The sequence below is a fragment of the Neomonachus schauinslandi genome, chromosome 4 (assembly GCF_002201575.2).
Source record: "Neomonachus schauinslandi chromosome 4, ASM220157v2, whole genome shotgun sequence".
Taxonomy (NCBI): Eukaryota; Metazoa; Chordata; class Mammalia; order Carnivora; family Phocidae; genus Neomonachus; species Neomonachus schauinslandi.
The window spans coordinates 143,438,219-143,464,363 of NC_058406.1; the positions used below are offsets into that span (position 1 = coordinate 143,438,219).

The 26,145-nt window shown below is 39.0% G+C and overlaps 1 protein-coding gene across 2 annotated transcripts; it reads right to left on the bottom strand.

The window, feature by feature from the left end:
- Positions 1-178: 178 nt before the first annotated feature.
- TMEM64 (transmembrane protein 64) lies at positions 179-22,051 on the bottom strand. 2 transcript variants are annotated; one of them, XM_021688445.1, is made up of 3 exons: positions 21,254-22,051; positions 5,805-5,960; positions 179-807 (listed from the first exon to the last, which is right to left on the bottom strand). In XM_021688445.1, the coding sequence occupies exons 1-3, from the start codon at positions 22,049-22,051 to the stop codon at positions 616-618; spliced, it is 1,146 nt and encodes a 381-aa protein (XP_021544120.1). In that variant the 3' UTR covers positions 179-615. The 2 variants fall into 2 exon arrangements, with proteins under 2 accessions (XP_021544120.1, XP_021544121.1); XM_021688446.1 differs by lacking the exon at positions 5,805-5,960.
- Positions 22,052-26,145: the final 4,094 nt, after the last annotated feature.

The window sequence follows — 26,145 nt, forward strand, 5'->3', positions numbered from 1 at the left end:
AAGAGCACTTCAGTCCCACAATGTAGGATTTAAGCTTGTGTGAAAAGGTGTAAATGGCCCTGCAATGATGCTTGCAAAAATACATTCAACCAAAAGTTAATGTCTATTTTCTAACTAGTAAGGAAAAGGGAAGCAAAGTGGTCCCACTTAAAACAAAAAACAAAACAAAAAAAACTATCTTTTCTGAAAAGGACACAGAACATCTAAATAATATCATACATTTAAATTACTTACTTTTACTCATCATTATAAGTAGGGAAGATGCTTACAACTATTCATGGACTTTATAAATAAAGACACTAAGCAGAAAAATATTTGGGTTATTTCTCTGTTCTTAAGTACCCAGAAAGAAAACAATTAAAAAACACTAAAGTGCAGACCTATGGGCCACTGTGGGCGTAATAAATGATAAAGAGGTGCAGCCCAAATTTGCATCTACATTTACAATTACATATCCAGAAAATGATTCTTCCTTTAAAAAAATTGTGCAATTTAAAAACTAGTCAGTTTTATTTGTGCCATAATACAATTAGAACTTGTCTCTGCCCGCTGGTAAGGTGACCACTAGACCTTGGACAGCACACTAGCTCTTGACAATCATACATTTCATTAGAGTCACACAATATTGATTCCACCACCAGAAAATGTTAGGGTCCTCTTGTTGTAGAATGAAGAGCCACTGGTATTTGGTTGATTGCCTTTAACCAGAGAGGTTTTCAGTTCCATTTCACAAGCTACAATAGCTGCATTCAATTCCACTTGAGCTCGATGAACTACATAAAACATGAGGCCTATACTTATAATAATCTGTGAATAAAAATAAAACACTACAGTTAACAATATTTTACACGGGAAAAAAAGGGAGAAATAAACCCAATAAATATGTGGCTTAGAAATGTTTCAAACAGGATGCTTCTCAAATATGGTCAGGTAACAATTTTAAATAGGTTATACACAGCTGCCACTCATTCTCTCCTTGGGGCATCTATTGAGATTAGAGGGCTTAAATATTTAAGACACCAATGTAGATATCAGGTTAACACAAGGCAAATAGACATCCCTTTTAGTCCATATAAATGATGTTTCCTTGATACAAGTCAAACTTGTCTCCCTGTACCAAAAAGCTTCCTTCAAGGAATAAGAAAAAAAGTCTACAACAGAGGTCTGCTAACTAAATCTTATTAATGTAATTAATGTAATATCATATCTTTGCACAACTATACATGTCCACAGGTATTCCTAAGTCCACTCACAGAGAAGCACTACCATTTGCAAATGAACTACTTGGTGCAGCCAAAATTCAAAATATTAAGAACCACTTTTAAAAAATGAAATGCCAATAAATTTCAAAAGAAATTAACAAGAGACCATGAACAAATTGTCTGTGCTTAGGGAAAAACAAAAACAAAGGAAAACATGGTGATTGAGAAAAAAATGCCCGTCAGAGGGATATTAGAAAAAGCACTGACATGAAAAGTCAGGTGCTAGTCTTGGTTTAGCCACTCAACTAGTGATGTGACTTCACATCACTATGTGGGCTTCTGCCTCTGTCCGGTAGGAAGCTGTGGTCCCTCTTTATAAAAGTGTTAATGTGCTTTAACGTTCTATATATAGTTCATCAGAATATCTAGGCAGTACACATCTTCTAAATGGTATTTATTCCAAACTTCATTTGTAGATCAGTTTTTCAGAGTTTGGAGCAAATATTCTCAGTGCAACAAGGTTAGAACAGGTGATGTTTAATGTCCCAGTAAGTTTCAAAGGCTGCTCTATCCATAGTGACCCTAAAATATAACACTGGTTCAATTAAGCCTACCCATAATTTTAGCAGTTTTGTGGGAAAAGTATTCTGAATACAAACATTGAGGGTAGTGGGGGAAGGGCAGAGGCAGACATGCTGGGGGTGGGTTAGAGAGGGGAATTTGGAACATGTGCAAGGGGGGCACTAGTAAGTGGGTATTCATTACTCCATAGAATTCTGAGCAAATTAGGTATTTTAAAGGTGGGCCTTCAAATCTTGTGTTCGTTCTCTAACATGTGAGCTCTCTTTAAAAAAAAAAAAAACAAAAAAACAAGATCTACTTACTGAAAACCCTAAGTCTGATACTTATCAGCGTTATGATGACACCATGTGAAGACATAGAAAGCACCTTAGAACTAACTTGGAAAGGGTGTGGATGAGGTGCTAAACTCTGCCTCAGCCATGTTGAATTTGAGGTGCCTAACAGAGATCGAAAGCAGTGCAGGGAACAGGTCCAAAGCTATGGCAAGAAGGCTGGGCTCAAGATGTGTATGAGGGAGTCCTTACACAAAGAAACAGAATAGCAGCCACCACATTAACAGGATTTGCTAGCAAGAAAGGTTTTCAGAGTAAGAACAGAAAGCTTAGGCTAGAATCATGAGGAACACCAATTTTCGGGTGAAAAGAGGAAGACACTGATTAATGAACCAGGCAAGTGGAAAAAACAATCAAAATAGCTAAGGGAAGAAAGTGTTTTAAAAAGCATGGTTAACAGAATGCTAGGTTGCTAAGAGATCAAGCCAGATGAAAACTGGAAAATGCATCTGATTTCAACAAAGTTAACAATGACAGCCATAGAAAGTAGGCTTAGATCTAGCAGAAAACCTTTTTCAGGTTCCCAGTGAGAGTAAACTGGCTATTTCTTTACACGGGATTTTCCCCAGATGCCCTTCTAGACCCAGGACCTGGCAATTTGTACTAATTCTTTTCCCAACACGCCACCTTAGTGAAAATGTAAAATAAAAAAACCCAAAAACCAAAAACCTGTTTTAGAAAGTTTCCCCATTAAAATGAAAGAATGAAACACAGTAAAAGGACAAGCCTTCTACAGAAAGGCATCTCTTCCACTGTCACAATGGAGAGCAAGCTGAGAGCATGAGCAGAACACAAGAGCATTAGTGGATTTCTTAGATGGAAATTGAGGGGTTTCTCATTTGAAGGCTTCTGATTTTTCTGTTAAGCAAAAGAGGTAATCTGTTGAGACTGAAGAGGAAAGTGGGGATAGGAATCAAAACTGTGAGGAGTTGAGATAGGTTTGCAATAGTCATTGAGGAAATGGGGGAGTGCGAAGACAAAGGAAACAGTTGGGCTATGGGGCAATGTTGAGAAACCAGCAGAAGGTTTGCAATTAAGAATTAAATATTACCAATCTGGCTGTATGACTTCCCAAAAACAACAGGTGCAAAGCATATCAAAACTTGGGACTCATCCAGGGTTTTGGCTGGTGGGTACACAGAAAAACATAGGGCATGGAAAAGAGTAACTGAATTGCGAGTCCACAGAATCTAAGTTGGATTTTTGTACAAGAAATAGTTGTGCCTTCCTCTGAACATCTATCTTGTATTGCTTTAATTTTACATACACTGGACTCTATTTAGGTGGCTATAAAGCTCAGAGGCAAATTTGTGACTTATTTCTAGCAAAATATGAGAAACCTCATGAATACACTTACTCTACTAACTTTCACCTAAGCTTCATCCTTTTTTCCTATGTACTTCCCCTTTCAAGATGACTTCTTTTCCCTCTTGTTTTAAACAATTCTCCTGTATATCTTTTATAAGCTAAATTAAATCCTTTCTGAAATATACTAAGCTATAAGTAACATCAATAAATAAAACTGAGGCATAAATATGGCTTTATTTTTTTTGTTGTGGTGGTTATTGTTGTTTTCAGAAATGTCTGGGTTAAGAACTATTTGCCCTTTTTCCCCCCCGTCTTGTATGCTAAGCCTAAATTTGTCAGCTCAAACAAAGGGGTAAGAAATCACTGGATAAAAAGAAGACCCTATATTTTTAGAAGCACTACTGACAAATACATGGACTATTCTGTTCTATTATAACTCTACCAATTATAGTTGAATGATTTACTAAGATGCACAGAAATATAAAGTATCAAAAATAGTGAAAATCTTATGAGACCTACTAATAATGGCAAATTCTAATTGCTCAAACATAATTTAAAGGGGGAGAAAGATATTTCAAACGGATTATTCATTTTCAGGAAACTAGAAAAACATAAAATATACTTAAATTTATGCTAAAAAAATCTGAGAATGCAGTGTATGTTAGAATCTTAAAGTACCTTAAGGTAATTATAAACATATAATGCATAAAAAGTTTAATGTGATTAACATACTACATTAATAAAAATAAACCAACTTTAATAAAAACTCTAAACCTAGATTTAGGTTCTTTAAAAAAAAATATATATATATATATAAAATGTGTGTGTATATATATAACTTTGTAGGAAAAAAGTAAAAAAAAAATTCCCTGAATGTCAAAAATATTACAAAATTTTTCTTAAAGCAAGCCATTTAATTAATAAGCCTTAATTATAGTTCAATATAAATATTCCTGGGCTTACTCTGTTTACTTAACTTGTACTACATAAGCACAGCAAAAATCAACTCTGGCTTTATTTATCATAGTATTTTTAATACAACATAGTACCTTAAAAATTGAGAATAATGCTAACAACTACATTTCTAATATGGTATCATATATTTAATAACAAATTAATTAAAACTAACAAGTAGAGGGATCAATAAGATGTTGGCTATCTCAGTGTTACATGCTCAGCAAACTATGGTCCTAGTTATGAGCATAGTTCACAGAGCCAACTGCCTTGGTTCATATCATGGTTCTACCCCTTGCAGCTGTGACTTTAAACAAATTACCCTCCACTGGTGTGCTGATAAACTAGCTCTTGGAGATCAGAGGTAAGAATCTTGATTTGGAGCACCTGCCATTTTCCATTGTATAAATACTCCTGCAACAATCAGTTTCAAGATTGCTGATGTCACTGAACACAAGAGCTGGGAAGAGATGTATATACAACTGGCTGGAGATAATAAAAGTGCACACCTCCTAGCCCTTTGGCTGGAGATAATAAAAGTGCATACCTCCTAGCCCTTTGGTAGGGATTAAATGAGCTTAAATATATGGCATATAAAGATCTCAATAACAGTTATTATCAGCATCTTACTAAATCATCAAAAATTATGGTGATTTTATATCTTGGTAAATCTCAGGAAGGACATGTAGCACAACCAAAGAAATGAATTTTTTTAACTCTTCCTGTTGCAACTTAAAGGAACTGAATAAATATGCCTACAGAGCAGGATTTTTCTCTCTTATCAACCTTTTATATGTAATTGTATGTACCCTAAACTATAGTACAATTTGCATGGCAACAGCAATCAATTATGCAAATCTTACTTAAATTTGTAATGGAATACTTCAGGTGCTTTTTATAAAGCAATACCTTCTAAAAAAAATATTTTGTTCTACATAAAACTGTACTGGAAAAAATTACTTTACATTGCCAGTATAATACTCTTAAAAATACCAACTGGAGAGTTTAATAATTAGAAGATAAAGTAAGATAAAAACCCAGCTCTACCAATTCTCACTAAATTTATCTTCAGAAACATAGTATTAACAACACTTCACAAAAACTCAAAATAATGATTTTGAAAATCACTGCAAAAAAGAACCTTATTTTTGTCATTCCCTTTTTTGTTTGTTTTAAGAGAATTTTCAGTATCAATTCAGTTTTATAAACTTCCATATATCCACACAATTAAAATGTAAATGTCAAAATATGAAGTATAATCGAAAGAACAAGATATAAAAAGGAAAAAATCCTCCTAAATTCCTAAAATTCCTAAAATCCTCCTATCCTAAATTATTTTCAATGAAATCTGTTAGGTTTAAATCAGTAATGCCATAGAAAAAGACAATTAAAAAAAAAAAAAGACAACCCTTGGCCTTAAACTCACCTGTAAACAAAAAACAAAATATCCACTAACACTCTGTTCTGCAATGACATCTTCCATTGTCCGCAGGGTGGTACCCAAGTAAGAATTCAGAAGCTGGGTAGGAAGCAGTCCAACCGAAGATGCCATCAGATAGTTGGGTAAGGAGAGATCAGTAATCTAGAAGAGCAGATTAAAGGAATTGATTCATTATCAAGTAAAATTTCAATTTTACACAGAACTGTGTGTACAAGTCTTCTTAGTGGTTTTTCCTTGGGAGTAGAGGGAGCTGAAACACTTTACAAAGCTTTCCAATTTTTAAAAATGATTATGAAGGGAATACATGCACAATGTAGATTTATTTATTTATTTATTTATTTATTTATTTTTTTAAAGATTTTATTTATTTATTTCAGAGAGAGAGAATGAGAGAGAGCACATGAGAGGGGGGAGGGGCAGAGGGAGAAGCAGACTCCCCGCCGAGCAGGGAGCCCGATGCGGGACTCGATCCCGGGACTCCAGGATCATGACCCGAGCCAAAGGCAGTCGCCTAACCAACTGAGCCACCCAGGCGCCCCACAATGTAGATTTAGAATGAAATAAGAGTGTAAAGAAAAATTTTAATATTCTGTGATTCTACCATTGAAAGATAACATTTGTGACTATCTTTTTTCTTCGATGTAAATAAAATGCGCACACACAGATCACTTTGTAAAAACAGTTTCTTAAGTCTTCCTCATGTCATTAAATAATCTTCATAAGCATTACTTCAGTGGCAGTGTGCTTACTGGGCTTTGAAGCCAGATAACCCCATAATGGCATGCCAGCGCTGAGAATTCAATGAACTACTTTGTCTCTGAGCATCAGTTTTTTCATCTGTAAAATGAGAATAACAACCGACCTTACATGATTGTTGTTAGGATCAGAAATATTTGTACAATATGTAGCAAATGAACAGCACATGACTGATACTCAAAAAAGGTAGACATTATTATTATTATGCAATTATACTACCACTGTGTGGATGTAGCTCAATTTAACTATTCTTCCACTATGGAATATTTAAATTGCTTACGGGTTTCTTTGTATATAAGTGATTATTTATTTATATTTTTGCTATTATAAATAAAAAAAAAACTGATGAAAACCATTGTATATTAACCTGTGTAGGGGTTAAATATTCCAACAAAACTCATACCCTGGTATTCATGTCCTTATGTGATCTTTTCCCCTAGAATGTGATTTGGACCTGGTGCCTACTCCTAGCAAACAGACTCCAACAGAAGTGAGGAGATGTTACCTTCAATATCAGGTTACAAAAAGAACAGAACTCCATCTCTCCCTACAGCAGGCAAGCCATGTTGTTGAAAGTAGCTCTATGGAGAGGGTCATGTGGCAAGGAACTCATGTCTTTAGCCTACAGCTTGCAAAGACCCGAGGCCACATGAGTGAGCCTGGAGGCAGATTCTTCCCCAGTCAAGCCTTAACTATATAGTCTGGCCACCACTTGATTGCAGGGTTGTGAGAGAACCTGAGTCAGAGGCACTTGTCTATGCTGCACAGAAATTCCCATCCCACAGAAACTGTGAGATAATAAATGCTTATTTTTAAGTCACTCAGTTTTGGAGTGTTACACAGGAAGAAATGACTAATACAATATGTATCTCCATTATTTTAGGATAGATCACTAGGAGCAGAATCATTGGATCCAATAGTAAAGCCTGTTTTCCCAAAAAGTTCACACTGATTTATGTATCAATAAATAATACATGAGTGTGTCTATTTCACCATACTCTTACCAACTTTAGGTATTAAATTTTAATCTTTCCTAGTCCGATGGAGTAAAGATGATATTTCATGATTGTTTATCCTATATATTTTAATTTATATTGATAGTAGTTTTAAATGTATATTTTCCTATTTGCATTTCTTTATGGCTTTCCTTGTTCATATTTGCCCATTTTTATTGGAATGTTAAATTTTTTTCTTATTTATTCATAAGAGCTCTTTATATAGTAAGGGCAACCTTTGTCTATTACATTTGGCAAATATTGTCCTCTAAAGTGTCCCTTATCTTTTACGTTTTGACATACAAATGTTTCAAAATTTTTACATAATCAAACATTATCAATCTTTTCTCTGATTTTCCTTTTCTTTTTTCTTTAGCTTTAGGTCTTTTTATTCTTTTTTTTTTTTTTTAACCTATATTTCTTTTCTATTTTCCTTTTTAACATTTACCACTTATTCCTTCTGGAATTTAATTAAAGGTGAGGATCTGAGCCTTATTTCTCCCCTTCCCCAGTAGCCAATTTTCCTAGCACTACTTATTGAATAATCAATAACTTCTATGATTTGTGATGTTTACTTTGTTACAAATGAAGTAATTATATATCAAGGGTCTATTTGGGGCTCTAATTCTGTCCACTGACATCTTAAATCTTGTATTGAAACCAAATTGTTGCAAAGACTATCAGTTGATATCTGACAAAGAATTCCCTATCCTGCAAACCCTTTCATTACTCTTCTTTATAAAACTGCCATAACTATTCATACCTATTCATTTTAGAAAGAAGTTTTAGGATCATTTTATACTGGGACTAAATTAAATTTATAAATTAATCTGGACAGAACTGAAATCCCCACAATATTCAATATTCTTATCCAGAAATGTTTCTATAATTACTCAAAATCTTTACATCTCTTATTAAAGTTTGATGGTTTTATTTATGTTATATATTTCTTATTCATGTACCTTTAAGCATTTGTGTTTTTGTTGTTGCTAGCGCTGTTAATTTTGAGAACAACTTTTCTATATCCACATCTAGGTTTACTAGTATGTAAGAAAGTTACTGGCCACTTTACCAAACTTTTTTTTTGCTAATGTTAAGATCTGGTACTTTAAAAGCGTACTCTAACTACAATCTAATCTAATAATCATGTAAGTCATATTTTCAATAAAGCTACATTCATCTCTATTCACAGATGATTAACTGGAGATTCACCACTGCTGGTCTGGAAAGAATACTACAGTGACTGGTTAACAATTTAACTAAACATTACTGACTCCAGGCTGCCCATGCAAGATGTTCTGGTAGGTGCCTGCAAGAAAGAGAAAGTAAGATACAACTCCTACCATAAAGGATTTACACACTGACAAAGACACATCAACGTCAAAAATAGACAGTAAAGGGTTCTTGAGAAGGACTGTGTGTAGAGCATTAAAGAGTAACCAGGGATTAATATTAGCTGCAGGAATAGGGGCCAAAGGGCAACCACGTGGGAAAAAAAGGCATTTGAAATGGACTGTTAAAGCTAAATATGGGTTTGGCAAGCAGAGAGAGGTGGGATGAGGAAGCTAAAGTGTTCTAAGAAGAGACTGAACAAGGACAATGTGGCACAGAATGTACAGAATGTATATGTGAAGTTGGCAGTGGGGTTTGGATTGTTTGCAGAGCACATGCAAGGGAATCCTATACAGGACAAGTACTTAGAGTGATACTTATTAGGGGCCTGGGCAGAAAAGGGAAATGAGTCTGTACCCAGTAGAAAAGCAGTGGGGAGTCTAGTAAAGGAATGAGATGAATGAGAGGGAGAAAGGCTCCTCTGTCAGTTTCGGGTACTTACAGCAACAGAGACAGTCAAATGTATAAAATGAGTACATACGAGAAAAAATGAATCATAAAAATTATTATATTGCCGTTAATAATATACATTACAGGTTTTGAAAGTTGTCTTTAAATATTTCAGTTCCGAAATGTCAGAATACAAAGCTTCAGTCCATAGTCTTTAAATGTAATGAAGTTTCTCCAAGTAAAACATAAAATTGACATTCAGATGTGAAATCAGTAATATCCAAATGATCGATGTTAAGAACAGATCTCATAAATGTGAAATAACTCTACAACTCAACTCTTTAACAAGACCTTTGTCCAGGGCAGAAATCAAGTATCACCAAACCTTTTTATGACAAAACCTCATCCTAGGGAAAAAGCAAGTGTTATTGTTTATATATATGTCCTTTCTGAAAAGCTGTATATCAAAAGAAAGTAAAAAGCTAATTGGCTCATTGTGCTAAACACTTCCACTGGAGTGTCAAATAATTTACCCAGTACAGCAACACAATCACATACACACACATTTTTCAGCTATTACTAACTTTATTAAGATAAACAGGTTCCAAATTATTCCAATACAGCACTTCTAATATGCTAAGATCCTATTCAGAATCTGCATCTAGCTCCATTCTTTGAAAAACATAATAAATTTAGAATACGTGTTCCCACAAAGACCTATCCAAGCTTCTCTCCCCAATAAGTTCTCACCCACCAACTTCTTAAAAATCTGTCTGCTTGTCCTACTTGCCAGAAAGACATTAAATGTGAGCCTAGAATATTCTCATTGGAGTTCCTGCCTACAACATCCTGGGATCTTGGCTCAAGCTGGTTTTCCTACTCCAAAGAACTAGAAATCTCAACCTAGGACGTCATTGTTGTCCTGTTGCTCAGTCTCTGTGATCATAAATACTCGAGTAAGAGTTTCAGGGACGGTGAGTGTTGACTGCCATCCTCCCATGCTTTTTAATATTCTAGAAGCACTGTAGAGGCATATACATTCTTATTCCCAGAGGTACTGTTCTTTCCTTGGAGATGGAGTTCATTTCTCTGGGCCAGTATGGGTTAATGCAGAACATGACCTTATACCAAATAGATCCTGAAAACAAAGAGCCCATCTGAGGGGGGGGGAAAAAAAGAAGGTAAATAAGAAATGCTTAACTGAAGAGCAAGAGTTGACTTATCTTTGAGGCTGACAGTAAGAGAACCTCTACCTTCAGATGGATCACTCAGATGCTCCCGGAACCCAGGGCCTGCTGTCCTCTCAGGCACACACAAAATACAGCTCCCCAGGCAAACCCTCCACTTCCTCAGTTTCCAGCTATTTATACAATGGCTTTACCGACTTTAATAATCCACTAAGAAACTACATAATTTTCACACAGAGTATCTTGACATAGATCTAATGAAGACTATAAAGGGGATCTGTGTTCAGAAGAAAAATTTTATCCACAGTTCTGTGAATCTAATATTAGTTTCAGCAAATTATACTTTCCTGAATTTTCTTGGTTTATACAATAAGGATGCTGTTTTATTGACAAAGTTGCAATTCAGGTAAATTCCAATTAAAAACATATTTAATAATATTATATAGAAAAAAAATCACGAATCCCCAAAATAATTTTTAAGAAAGGAATGGCCAAAGGAAATAAAAATGAGTACAGTTTGATCTTTTCATCTAATTACTATTTATTGATAAACTGTGTGTTTTATTTTGTGTGTGTGTGTATATCTATATCCTCAAAATACTATCCAAATATTTGAGGAGATATATATCCTCAAAATACTATCGATATTTTAGAAACAGTTGCAAATGGCAATTGACCCTTGAACACCATGGGTTTGAACCATGCAGGTCCACTTATACATGGACTTCTTCTAGTACAGACAGTACACTCCTGTAAATGTATTTCTCTTATGATTTTAATGTCATTTTCTTTTCTCTAGCTTACTTTATTGTAAGAAAACAGTAGATAATATGTTATTTGTATATAATAACATACAAAATAGCTGTGAATCGACTCCTTACGCTATCAGTAAGGCTTCTGGTCAACACTAGGCTATCAGTAGTTAAGTTTTTGAGGAGTAGATTTTTGACTGAGCAGGGGCAGGTGGGGGGGTCGGTACCCCAACCCCTCATTGTTCTGAGGGTCAACTGTAGTTTTCACTTCCAGAAATATAAAAATTTCAAAACCAGTATAAGAAAAAACATTAACTAACTGCCCACTCCCCCAAATTCCTCTTCCCGTGTCCCCAATCTCAGTTTCCTTAGCTAGACACCTCAGAAGTCAGTCACACAGTTCATTCCTCCCTCATTCCCACGTCTACTCATCTGTCTTGTCAATTCCACTTTCTAAATACCTAAGAAACCTACCTACTGTCTGTTCTATTCCTACTCAATCTCTCCTCTCTAGTCTGGACACAGAGAGGAGACCCACCCGCACTCACCTCCTATACTAAATCCTGCAGAAATCTTTTAAAAATCTAGACCTAATCCTGCTTTAACTCTTTCCTACAGCCATCAGAATATGGTTCAGGTTCACTTCCACAGGCAATGTGCTTCACGACCCAGACTCTGATTATCTCATGCTTCATGTCACATTATGTTCTAGGCACATCAAAATTCTTTTGTTCTTAGAATACTCCTTGCTCTCTTTTCCTTCTGGGCCTTTACACAATGTTCCTTCCCTCTGGCAAGGAAACTCACATCCTTCCTCCCACTCTTCTTACTTGGGCAAAAGTCCTAAACTGTCTTTCATTACTCAGTCATGGACGTCTCTAACAAACCTTCCCTGAGCTCCCTGGTCTGCATTAGGAACAGCTTTCAAATTCTCTGACGGGACACTAGACGGTCCCCATCCCCTTCACACTGGAGAGTTAACTAAAAATTTCACCATCTGTTTGCCCTTCACCTCTTCCCCAGACTAGAAATTCTGTAAAGGAAAGGACCTGTCTTGTTCTTCATCGTGTCTCTGGTCTTGAGCACATGCCTACTATATACTAGGGGCTAAATACATGTTCATTGGATGTTGACGATATCAACATCAAAACTGTTTATAAATGTGGAGACCTATAATAATTGCCAGTTTATAAACAGGTGAGGACACAAAGTCCACTTGTAATCAGTTGCTCAGACAGAACACTTCCCCCCACCCCAGAAGAAAATAGTGTTATAAATGGAAATTATCAGCAAAATTTATGCCATACTATACCTAGAATGTTATTTCTCCACTAGACTGCAAGCACTCTAAGGGATTTGGGATGAACTTTGCCTTGTTCACGGCTATAACTCTAGCATCTAGAACAGCAGTGGGCACAGATTAGGTACCTACCAGTTACTTATTAAGTGAATACTGAATGAATACTAAAAGTATTTCCAGTAATCTCTGAGGTCAACCTAATGTCAAGGTTGAGACCCTCTGGTTAAGCAGCAACTGTAAAAGTAATCGGAAAAGTCTTGCTACTGGAAAGAAAAGACAAGGCAGAGGCTCAGAGACACCCACTCCAACAGCTTGTACAGGCTTCTACAGACAAAGACGGTTAGGTCAGTAAGTCTACCTACAAAGCAGAGGCCACCTTCATATATACAGACCTTTTTGTTAGTTCAATGCACCTAAATTAGGAACTGCTTTTAATGGTTAATATTTTAGGGGTCACTGATCCATTTGAGAATCTGATTCACACACACACACACACACACACACACACACACACACACACACACACTCTCTAAACCTTTTCCCCAGAAAAAAAATACACACACTTTACTGCATATATTTTCTGGAACATAAATTAAAAAGATCTTATTTGTAGAGTTGAAAAACTATAGGCTTATTATTTTTACTCACCCAACAAAAATTTATCAAATGCCTTCTATACATAAGACCCAGCTGTCAGCAGGGATAAAGACACAAAGAGAGAAAACCATAGTTGGCTGTGTCCATTTTAAGTCATTCTGTACCATTCTTAATAATCAAAATGTTCATTACATCCAGTAAAAGGTCACAAGAACCATTAATAACATTTACTCACAATGTTATATAAGGAAAGCACAAGCATTCATTAATGCAGACTACAAAAATAAACACTAAAACATTAATGATTGTTTTCTTCTTTGTACTTAACTATACTTTTCAATTTTTACAATGAACACTGCTGAAACTGTTGAAATAAGTTTTAATAAAACCCATCTGCTTTTAAAGACTTTTTTTTTAATCTAGATAAGAGACAATAAGACATACTGTATGTGTTATTAAGATATAATAGGCTAGAGATACTGAATTGTGAATTGTAAGCCCACAGATGAGGCTTTAAAAACCACAGAAACTAATGAGATAATTGAAGGGGCACAAAGAGGGGTAAACAGTTTCAAAGAAGTAATGGCCAGTTGGACTCAGTATTACTGTGAGGCCTATGGGTATGGGTTGAGGTGGCATCACATTTGTTAACTTGGCCATCATATCTGATCCTTCAGAGATAGACTCCAAGGTCCTTCAAAACACACACTGATCTCTGTCTTCCTATTCCATCCAAGCTGTACCCAGTAGACCTTAATAGTGAGAAGAAAGGATCATTAGATACCCTGGTACAGTGACAAGTATCAAGATCCATTACCTATATCTGCATCTATGGTTATATCTGTAATACAGAATAAGAATTTAGGATGAGAAAACATTTTCATAAAACTTACTATCACCAAACTGTTAAAATAAAGGGGGATGTTAAATTGTTGCTCAGAACATCTGCCTTCTTAACAGCAAACTATGAGACTTTGTCTAACCTCTCCCCTTACAAATAAGAAGATTGGGGGCGAGATCATTAAATGACTTCCCCAAAGTCACACGGGAGCTGAGACAGAACTATAGGTCCCCAAAGAGTCCGTGAGGCTAAGACTTTACCATAAGTGTGATCTTACAATCACTAGCCTGTCAAAAACTTTCATTGTAAAATAAATTTCAGTTCAACTGTGAACTAAATTACTAAAACTTTTCTTTTTCTTGATTATTCAGTGCAAACCTGAGGAAAATTCATTAGTTATATTTGCTTTAAGTTCGTCTTTAATCTTTTGCTGTCATTTAGTTACTATACCAGTTTCACAGTTCCCTGCCCCTCCCAAAACCAACAGAAAATCTTTCTGTTGCTGTTTTTAACCTATTATGGGCTCATAAAAATAACAAAAGTAATTAACAGTTTGCTAACACATAATTCTTTAAAATGGTTCCACTGAGAAGTGAGCCAGGGTGATGGGGTCAGGTCTTGCACTTTTAAATTTACTCATTTCTATTTTGTTTGCATTCTACTCACAGTATCCACATATTTATTGCTTTTGTTTTCAAAAAGACAATTTTGTTAAATACAAAGGTAAGTAAGATACACAGGAGAGCTTAGGGGCCTCTTCCTACAGTTGCAGGGGTTCAGGTTTAATTGCTATTTTATTAGAGTCACTGCTGAAGTTCTAATGCAAACTTTTTCTATAAAGTGCCAGGCAAGAAATACTTTAGGCTTTGCAGGTGTTGGGGTCTCTGCTGCAACTCTGCCAGTTTAGCTTAAAATGAGCTATAACCAGTATAAACATGAATGAGGATGGCTGTACTCCAATAACACTATTTACAGCCACTGAAATTTGAATTTCATGTAACTCTCATGTGCACAAAGTATTATTCTTCTTTTGACATTTTTTCCAATCATTTAAAAATGAAAAACAAAACAAAACTTTTGGTTTGTGTGCCATACAAAATCAGATGGTGGACCCAACCAGGGACCACAGTTTGTTGACCCCTGCTCTGAAGTCCTGGGATAATGTCTAATTCAACTATATAGAATCTTGCCCAGAGCCTGACGCATGGGAGGTCCTCCTTAACATGTATTCAATGCACCACAGGGCAAGTGCTCTGCAACTGGAACCAGGAAATCTCTGAGAAATTCAGCTCTTCTTGGACCAAGAATAGAACCTTGAGTAAGTTCATGACTCTACTATTTACTAATTACTTTGCCACTTTGTGCCTCAGTTGCCTTAGTGGTAAGATGAAGCTTAGGGTTGATAGGATGTGTGCAAGAACAGTGCCTGACACTTAGTAAGTGTAATACAAATATTTGTTAAGTTACAAAAGAAAAAAAAAATCTCTGAGTTTTGATGTTCTCCCTTTGGAATGCAGAGGATGGAGAGAAGGAAGTGGTAAATAATGAGCAAATTATATATCTTATCACATCATGTAGCAGGTATCACTAAACACATTTTACAACAGAAAGTATGGCTCCAAAGAGTAACTATAACTAGCTCAAGAAGCCACAGTAAATGTCAGGACCAAGTCTGATTTCAAGTGACACCTGTCCTCTATAGAACTCTGCCTCTTAGTCATGGATAGCTCCTCAAAGACCTGCTGTGATGATTACAGGGTATCATATATGTAAATATGCTCTGCAAACTGCAAAGTGCTATATAACATATGAATAAGAGAATCTTTCATGCTATGCTTCAAGCTTTTATTTTAGGCCTCAAAGATTAAATGATGATGGAAACAAAATTTCCCATGGGGAATTATTTAAGAAAAAGAACCTACCAGGTCTTTGACTTTTTAAGTTTTTCCATGACCAAAGTAAAAAGAGACAGAGAATGATTTTTAGGATCTCCCCTCTGGAAGCTGCAAGTACCATTATGGATTCTGTTACCCATACCAACCATCACATAATACTTTTTGGATTAAAATTGACATTTCACAGAAGGTAACTTTAAACTACAGAAAGGTCCAGATGTCTCCAAAGGGGCATCTTAGAGCAGACCTTATGAGACTACTCTAATGCTAAATACAGGATGGGATGTTATTCTTGTGAATGTTTTTGGTTTCCAACTTTATAGACAAGTTTCTTCTAGGAAAAGGAAAGGAAAAAGGAAAACCTGAAGTTTCAAAGCTACAGACAAGATTTGCTGTTTGAATCAGAAATATCATGTCTACCTCCTAGAATGCTGAGGATTAAAGAAGTTAACACATCAAAGAGCATTTAGTAATTGAGGAATGGCAAGACGGTACAGAGGTATGTATGCTGTGAGGGTTTGGAATTTATCCAGAGGGGACTGGAAGACCCATTTGAGAGTTTCCTGCAGGGGAGTAACAAGATCAGATTTGCATTTTAGAAAGATCTTTCTGGAGAGAGAAAAAAACTGGAAATCCTTGGCTCAGAGGCAAGGAGACCAGGTGGGAGGCTGAGATGCCTGAACCAAAGTAATGGCAGCAGGTCAAACAGACGTGTTCAGGAGGCAGAATCCATAGGATTTGGCCGATGATTAGTTGTGGGGGATGAGAGAGAGAGGAGGTAATCAAGTGAGAGTCATGAAGACTGCTAGCAAACACCCCAGTTCTAGCTCCTTCCTGGTACCTGCATGACTCTATTGAAGTTACCGCTGGCCAGGTAACTTGTTCAGGCCAGTAAAAAGTGAGATGATTTCCAGATGAAAGCTTTAAAAACCAGTGTGCAATTCACCATGTCACAGTAACCAAGTGAAAGATGGTGGCTCTGTCAGCCTGGATCCCAGGGTAAAAGTGACCTAAAGCAAAGATTCCCTGACCCTTCCCCAAGTCAAGCTGAACCTGAAGCTGTGTGAACAAGTAAGCAAACCTCTGCTTTTTAACTCATTGAGATTTAGGGGTTTTTACTACAGCATAATTTAACCTGTCCTGACCAGAGCTCTAAGAAATGCCCATCCTAGACATGTGTCCAGATGAGAACAATACTTAGAGGGGCACCTGGGTGGCTCAGTCGGTTAAGTGTCTGCCTTGGGCTCAGGTCATGATCCCAGGGTCCTGAATAGAGCCCCGCATCGGGCTCCCTGATCTGCGGGAAGTCTGCTTCTCCCTCTCCCACTCCCCCTGCTTGTCTTCCCTCTCTCGCTGTGTCTCTGTCAAATGAATAAATAAATAATCTTAAAAAAAAAGAATAATACTTAGAAACACAAACAAACTATAAGTCTATAAATCTGTCTTCATGGGCAGTAATAACTACAGGTACAAGATTACATTAAAAATGGGGGAGAGGGGAGCTTTAACTATTTCCCAGCAAAAAAATAGGTGCATTGGGCGCCTGGGTGGCTCAGTCATTGAGCATCTGCCTTCGGCTCAGGTCATGATCCCAGGGTCCTGGGATCGAGTCCCACATCGGGCTCCCTGCTCGGCAAGAAGCCTGCTTCTCCCTTTCCCATTCCCCCTGCTTGTGTTCCTGCTCTTGCTATCTCTCTCTCTGTCAAATAAATAAATAAAATCTTTAAAAAAAAAAAAAAAAGGCGCTTTTTTTTTTAAAAAGGAAAAAATTTAAATATGTACTTGGGCAATTATATTCCTTATGATCTAATGATGGAGACTATAAAGTGTATGTACTTTTTTCTTATTTCAACAGTTTCAAAAACATAGAGTGTCAGTTTGCTTATCCCTTTTTGGCACACATGGAAAAAGCAAAGAAATATGGTTAATAATAGACACAAAGCAAAGGAGAGCCCCTTTTCTTCTTCTATATATTAACCTTCACAATCATCTCCTGCGTCTAAAATGTAAATACCACTACCTGCACCACTAATAATAATTGCTAACAATGACTGAGAATTGACTATGTGCCAGGCAATACTTAAAGCCTTCCCTAGACTAGCTTATTTAACCCTCATAACTCAGCATGGGCTAATCAAGGACTACTTCCAAAGCCTATGCCTCTCATGACCACTATACCTCACTTCCTTTTTAAGGTAAGCTCAGATAAATTTCTTTAATCATGGGCATTAAGAAAATGAGTTTTCTTAATGGAATAGAGAAGGGGGGGAGGATCTTTTAAAAGACAGGAAGGGAAGAAAAAAACAAGAGAAATATGCGGAGAAAGTGAGCAGCTGTGGGCAGTCACGGGGTATGAGGGTAGAGAGGGTGGAGGTAGAATGAAGTTCTAGAAGACGAAAGAGAGAGACTAAAACAAAAATCAGCCTAAACTAAGCTTTCTTTTCACCCACATACCCTGGGTGAATTCAGTAAACTGTTTTAGTTGAAAGAGCTAATAAGCAGATAGTTAAGAATAAAAAAAATAAACAAAATGTAACCGACTATGTTCACTGGCTCTACAACACACCCTGCTTATAGCTATGAGTAAAAAATTACAGTATGACACACCTCATCAGCCCATCCTGGTTTCAAACCTCAGCTCCCCACTTGGTAGGTGAGTGACCCTAAAAAAGTGTCTGGAGGGCTAAGCCTCTGTTTCTTCCTCGGTAAAATTATGCTAATAATATCTCTTTAAAAGACCATTTTCCTTTTTTTTTTTCCCTTCTTTGCTCTTGACCCCACAGCACCAACTTCAGAGTTGCCTCTTGTCAAGTGTGGTTTCAACTACATAATTACCTTAAATTACATCCAAGCACAAAGTATAAATTCTTATTCATGTATTTAATATGTTAAAAAGCATTTTAAAAAACTGTCCTTTTATTTTAAAGATTTTATTCACTTATTTTAGAGAGAGAGGAGGGGAAGAGGGTGAGGGAGAGAGAATCAAGCAGACTCCCTGCTGAGTGCGGAATAGGACATGGGGCTCAAGCCCAGGACCCTGAGATCAGGACCTGAGCCAAAACCAAGAATTGAACACTTAACTGACTGAGCCACCCAGGCACTCCAAAACTGTCTTATTTTTAATTAACAAATATATAATGAATCCTCATTATATACCCCGGACTACAGTAGCTACTAAATATACAAATATACAATGAAGCCATGGTTTGAGACCCTATCATAAAACCATAGTGCATAGTTTTACTTTACCAATTATTTAGTACCCAGGTGACCTTGAGTAATAACAATAGTAATGGTGACAAAAAAGAACATGTGTTTGTTAAGCCAGACTCTACTGAATGTATTTGTCTTATGTTAATTGTCTCAATAATCCTATAAAGTAGGTACCACTTCTTTCCCCATTTTGCAAATAAGGAACTGACTACAGAGAAGATAAGCAACTTGATCAAGGTCAACAGATTCTATGCAGACAGTAGGACTCCAGAGCACTAGTCCTGTGCTCCAAACTGTTAAACAAGTCTACACTATATGCATAAATACATTATGCAGGGCTGGCTTAAAGATTAGAAATAATATTTGGAAAGAGCTTAGCGTAGTAAGCACACAGCAGGTGAACAAGAAAAGGCTCAAAGACACAAGCTATACTGGAGAACAAAGCCAACTAACAGAAGGAAACTATTCAGGCCCTTAGTCCCAACCCTCTTCCAAAGTCTTAGAACACGTGATCTATTTTACCCAAGGCTGGGTCAAAGTTCATGTTTATACTTAATACTATAGGCTGTTGTAAAAGGGAAAAATTTAAGGCCAAAGAACATATCAAACCACCATAAACACCAAACTTTCTCTCTACAAAAAACCCTTATCTATTTCCATGCCTCCATGAGCCTCATTCTAGTCGTTGCTGCTGTTGATTAGAATCAACATGAGATTTGCAAAAGTCATTTAAAAAGAAGAAAAAAATCTTAATTTCATCACAAAAATGGTAAGTTGGGTAGAATTTTTTTTTTTTTTAGATAAACTGCTAGTTTATTTAAATTGTTTAACCCGGTGGTTATAGTTTGTTAAAGTTATATATTGTTTTGAAAGCAATTCGTGGTGATAAAAATTATTCAAACTAATGAATCAGGAGATATTTGAGCTTTAAAACAATACCACACTCCTAAAAATACCAATATTTATCTTTTAGGAATCAGTGGTTAGAATTATTCTTAATTCAAAACAAAATGAGAGAGTTTCTAGGGACTAACAATAATTTATTTTTAAAACAATACAATGTATCAGAATCACTAACATAATATAAAATACATCTATCCCTATGGTTTTGAATGCTGTATCTCTTTACTTCCATACCACAGTTTTATTTAAGTCAAGCTGAAGGGCTGAGTTCCTGGGAAATCACTATGAACTCTTTGTAGTTTACAATCATTGAATTTGGGGAACTCAGTAATCTAGTTCAATCCCTTCACTTTAGAAAAGAGGAAAGCAAGGACACATAGGGTTAATGATGCGGTCCAAAGTTAGGAAGTTTGTAAAGACAGGATTCCTTTCTTCCGGGCAGATGGTCTCCTCACTAGCAGTATTTCTATTCCTCAGTCAATTGCACTGAGCTAGAGAAAACTAAATAGGATAAGCAGAACGTATGAATACAAGCAAAAAAGAGTGTAGAAGATGTGTATAAAGAAAAATATATGCTCACTAGGCAAAAGGTTATCTGTCCTATTTTGTTTTACCCCTACCGAGTGATTTCAAAATGCAGTTCCTCCAAAGAAAAATAAACAGGAGGATTTCCCCCTTTGCATCGTATTAAAGCAAATTATCTAATGAAGAAAAGGCCTATTACAAGTTTTAGGAGACTATAATATGGAGTCTGAAGCTACTCCCTCCGCTGTTTACCCAAACACTTCCTTCAGCCTCGTGTCCGTAAAAAGTTGAGTCAAAACCCTGGATGCATTTTTGCAGGCAAGAGAGAAAGCTAGGAATGTGAAGCCTTCACTCCCTGACTGTTGCCACAGCTGCTACAGAAATAAGAGGACAAATGTTTAAAATTGACATTTTCATTCATCTCCCCTCCAAGTTAAAAGGACTTTTCATTTTTAACCATACTCATATGCCAAAAAAGAGTTCTTTCTCTACCAGGTCTGAGGCCCCGACTTAGATTTGTTTTATTTGTATGAGATTTCTCAGCGTGCGACGCAAAGTGATTCTAACTCCTGTTGTCAATGGCACTTCTCTGCTGGCATTTATCTGATGGAGCGCCCTCCCAGGACCGTCACAAGACCGCTGGAAAACAGTCTTGGAAAGGGATGGGGGGCAGCGGGACACCACTTACCGAGAACACTGCATTCTGAAGCCCAAAAGGTATGGGGGTCAGTCTGGCCAGCGCCACCACTTTCAGGCCGCTTCCTCCCTCCACGACGCGAATAACGGCGCTCAGCTTCTCGCTGCTCTGGATCCTGGCGGCCACCCAGGTAGTGAGCAGCCGCTTGCAGACCACATGCGCGATGAAGGTGCCGATGAGGACGCCCACCACCATCAGTCCCATGCCCAGCACGAAGCCGTACAGGTAACCGGCGGCCACGTTGAGCACGATGTAGCCCCAGCCGCAGGGGAACGAAACCACGATGAAGCCCACGACGAACAGCAAGACCCCCAGCAGCGAGTCGAGGCTCTCCACCCAGAGCAGGAGGTGCTGCAGGTAGCGGCGGACCAGGGCCAGGGAAGCGAAGCACAGCGCGGCCAGCACGCACACCAGCACAAGGCTCCGGCACCAACAGGTGCTGCCGAGGCAGCAGCAGCGCCAGTTTCTCACCTCCGCCACGCCGACCACCACGCCGCCGCCGCTGCCGCTCCCGGGGCCGCCCGCCAAGGCCCCGCCCGGCGCCGGCAGCTCCGAGGCTGCTGGCGGACCGTGGCGCTCCAGATAGGCGCCGAGCAGGGCGCCGGAGGCAGCCGCCGCCGCCGCCGCCGCGCTCGCCCCGCCCCCGCGGGGGAGGCGATCGGCCGCGTCGTCCCCGCCCGCTGCCCGCGGCAGGGCCCAGCGGGCCGGCAGCTCGGTTCGGCCCTGGAGGGCGGCGTGCTGCAGGAGCCGGGGTAGTGCCTGGAGCAGGCTCCCGCTGGGGCTCCACATGCCTCGGCCGGCGCGGGCCCTCAGCCGGCCAGCCCCTCCGCCGCGGCGCCTATCAGGCAGCGGCCCTTCATGGCTCCCCGTACGCCCTGCCTGGACTCCCTGCGTCTGCTCGGGGGGCAGGAAAGGGCCCGGGGTAAGGGCAAGGTCTCAGCGGCGGAGGGACGGGCCGACGGAGAGTGAGAAAACTCTGGACCCAGCACCGGCCGGGCCCGCCCCTTTTCGGCCAGAGGGGGCGGGGGCCTCGGCGTGGGGGCGGGGCCAGAATGCCGCTCGCGCTAGGCCCCGCCCCCCTGACGCACAGTCTGGACAGCTGCAGGGATAGTGAGGAGGGTTTGCGGCGGCGGCCGCGGGGCTGGCCGGGGCTGGGGCTGCTGAGGGGAGTTGCTGGGAGGAGAGAAGGAGCCGAGGGGACGTGGGCACCAGAGAGAGAAGGAAGTGGCAGTGAAGTAGAGTGCGGTGACGGGCTGGGGACCCGGCGCGCTCCCTCTCTCCCTTGGCGGGCGCGCGCGTGCCTGCGTGTCGGGGCACGCGCTCTTCTCCCCCGGACGAGTCCCAGCCCGCAAGCTGCTTGGATCTTTGCCCATTGGTTGTTTCTGCAGTAACCTCTGATTCGAGCGAGCAGCTTTTGGGACGCTCACGTCCACAGCTCCTTGGGCGACACTGGAGGAAGAAGAGTTCTTGATTTGCTCTGAGGAGAATTTGCGAATTGTTTACCTCCCCAGTCCCCATGTGTGTATCACGGATCCTTCAGGAGATGGAGTAATTAGATAGAAAGGCCCACCCTTGACAGAATGCCCCTTCTAACCCCAGAGGTCCTTTACCAAGTGCCAGACACTTGGACTAGGGACTTCTCAAAAAGATTCACGAAAAGACATTTCTTAAGGATTCCCATTATCAAACGACTCCTCAAATTTTTTTGCTGGTTTTTTTCCCGCTTTTCGCCTTTTTAACTTTAATGTTCCCCGGGTCCTCTTTCCTTCTTCCTTTTTTAGAATTGGTTGAGCCATCTCATCCACGCCCATAACTTAGATCCCACCGTGTTTCCCTTGTTCTGATGACCCCCAATCCCGTCTTTCCCTTGTGCTTCAGCCTGTGGACACATGCGAGTGCAGTTCCTGTAGGCGCCTTAAACTTAGCATGGCTTGGTAGATAGCAACTTGGGCTCCAATGCAAAACATTTTATTAAGTGTGGAAGTGGTCATTAACTTCTGAATCTCAGGGTTTGCTTTTAAATAGCAAAATGAAGATAATAGTACAACTTAATGACATAAAGTGAGGATTAATAAAATACAGCTGACCCTTGATCAACAGTGGTTTGAACTGTGTGAGTCCACTTACACTCAGATTTTTTTCGGAGCGCGAATAACGGCGCTCAGCTTCTCGCTGCTCTGGATCCTGGCGGCCACCCAGTCCAGTTCTATAAATGTATTTTCTCTTATGATGTGCTTAATAACTTTTCTATAATTTATTTTATTATAAGAATATACTACATAGTACATATACGAAATGTATTAACCAACTCTTCATTGGTAAGGCTTCCAGTCAACAGTGGGCTATTAATTTTGGGGGGAGCCAAAAGTTATATAGGGATTTTTGACTGTGTAGGGACCAGATCCCCACATTTTTCAAGGGTCAGCTGTAATAAAGTAAGATGCTTGGCCCTATGCCTGGAATCAGTGTTCAACTATGTGAAGGTATCCATAATTAAAAGTATCATCTCCACAAGACCTGCTATTCCTTTTGAGTTACTTATTTCACTGGATGACCTTCTACCACTTGCCTGCTGGTTAACTGACCAGGACACTTTGGGTCCTTACTGATCAGGTTCCTGCTTCTTCATGCCATTCCTCTCAATCCATCTTGGTTTGGCTGAGTCAGGAAAAGTACCTCAGACACATGCTTCTTTCTTCACCTTTTCCAACTGTGTGGCTCACGTGGAGGAGCAGCTCCTAATGCCTCCTCACATTTAGCCGGTTTTACTTCCTCTCTAGAAGCTTCCAAAACTACCTTCCTATCAGCACCACACTCAATTTGATGTTTCCTTTCCATTTCTCCACTGTTTGCTACATAATTATTATCACATTTGTCCACTGTGTCCAAATTTTTAGTCTACATCACTGTCTCTGTCTTTAGACTGAATTTCTTCAAGGTGGGCTCATTACTTAAGCACTAAGAAGGAGTAAGCACTTTATAAATGTTTGAGGAATGAATAAATTATCACAGTTTATAGGAAAAGATATTAAGGCAGACAAACCAGACAGGGCCAACACAATTGTCTGGGCAAGAATCCACGAAGGGCTGAAGTAGGGTAATGGTCATGGAGTTAGTAGGATGAGAATAAATTAGAGGGGAACATCTATAGGTTTGGAAACTAAATGAATGTTGGAAGAGAGGGAGGAGTCAAATATCTGGGTTTCTTATTTGATATAGTGGCTCAATTATGGGTCCACTAACCAAGAGAAAAAACACAGAAAGCTTCTGGGAAAGATAAAGGATTAGGTCTTGGTACTTGAGATTTGAAATACCTATGATTTAATCCAGTTGTGGCATTCCAGTAGGTAGTTGAAAATATGGATAAAGAGTGACAATGGGGCATTTCTTAGAAATTTTGAGATTTGTGTATAGGCAGCAGTTAAAGCCATGGTTATGGATGAGTGAGTGGTGGTGAGTATATCAAATATTTTCTGTTCTCTTTCAGGTACAAGCAGGATTGCATTTCCTGACTTCCTTGTAGTTGGGATGAGTCACATGACACATTCTGCCATGAATTGTGAGCATAGCATTTAATTGCTGATGCAAGACCTTCCAGAACTCTTTTTGCTCTTTGCCATGGCAATCAACAATGTTCCAGAGAGTATATGCTCTGTCAGTCTTGGTCTTAGAGGGAGGATGATGCAGAAAAGAGTCCCATTCACCTCATGATGGATATTTAAAAGTGAGTGAGAAGTCAACACTGGTTTTAGGCAACTTAGATTTGAGGGGTTTATTTGTTACCAGAGCAGATCTTCGTCATTTCTGACTGATGGAAATTAGAAGAGAAGAATGAAATCTTGAGAACACTAATATATTCATTAGACTATTTTGCATGTAAGAAAGAGACCCAGAGACCACCTCAATTAAAAGGGTGAAAGCAAAAGGGTTTATATGGATATATGAGAAGGTATTAGGAACGAAGGCCCTTCTAGAAGCTGTTCTCTTATTTCTTTCCCATTGGCTTTCCATTTTTTCTCTACCTCTTTGATTTGTCCTCACACTACTCTTCTTATCCTCTCCCCTACGTTTCAGAGGAACACAGTCCAGTTGCAAGACCCCTTATCTCTGAGCCCCATCATTGGCTGCCAGCCAGTCGGTCGTCATGCTACTTGTATGTCAGGCACCCATCCTGACCCAAACAGTGCCACCCCTACACAAAACACCTCCCAGCTCTCCTGAACCTGGGAGCTCTGGTCAGGGCAATGCAGACTATAACATGATGTTTCCATCCTTGCCTGCTACGATTTATTTTTCACAGAATTGCTGAAGCTATGTTTTACAAATGGAAATTAGATATGTCTTAACTTACAAACACTCCAACCTGCCACCCCCAGCCTAAAACCTTTCTTCTGCATTAGCAAAAACACCCCAACTCCTTGCTAAGTCTACAAAGCCCTTTATGATCTAAGTTCTGCCAACCAGACCTGCCTCATCTCCTGCCACCCTCCCTCCAGCCACACCGGCCTCCTGTCTCTGCCTTGGATAGGCCAAACTGATTTCTACCTCAGGATGTCTGCACTCTGCCCTTGCTAATCTCTCTTGTTTGAATACTCTTCCCCTAGCTTTTAGAAAATTTATTATCCCTTCCTTCCTTTTTATTTATTTTAAGTTTTACTGTCATCTCAGAGTCTACATTAGAGTAATGGTACTCCTTTTTTTCATTTGTATCTATGATCTGAAATGTGTATAGTTATTGCTTTACTGTCTTCCCTAAGGAGTCTTGGGATCCTCTATAGTCCCTAGAATAGTTCCTGGCACATTAAATATTTTTAAGTGAATAAAGGGGGGTGGTAGGTAGTGTGCTTGTGACTGGCTGTTTCCTGCTAGTCCTCCATCTGGGT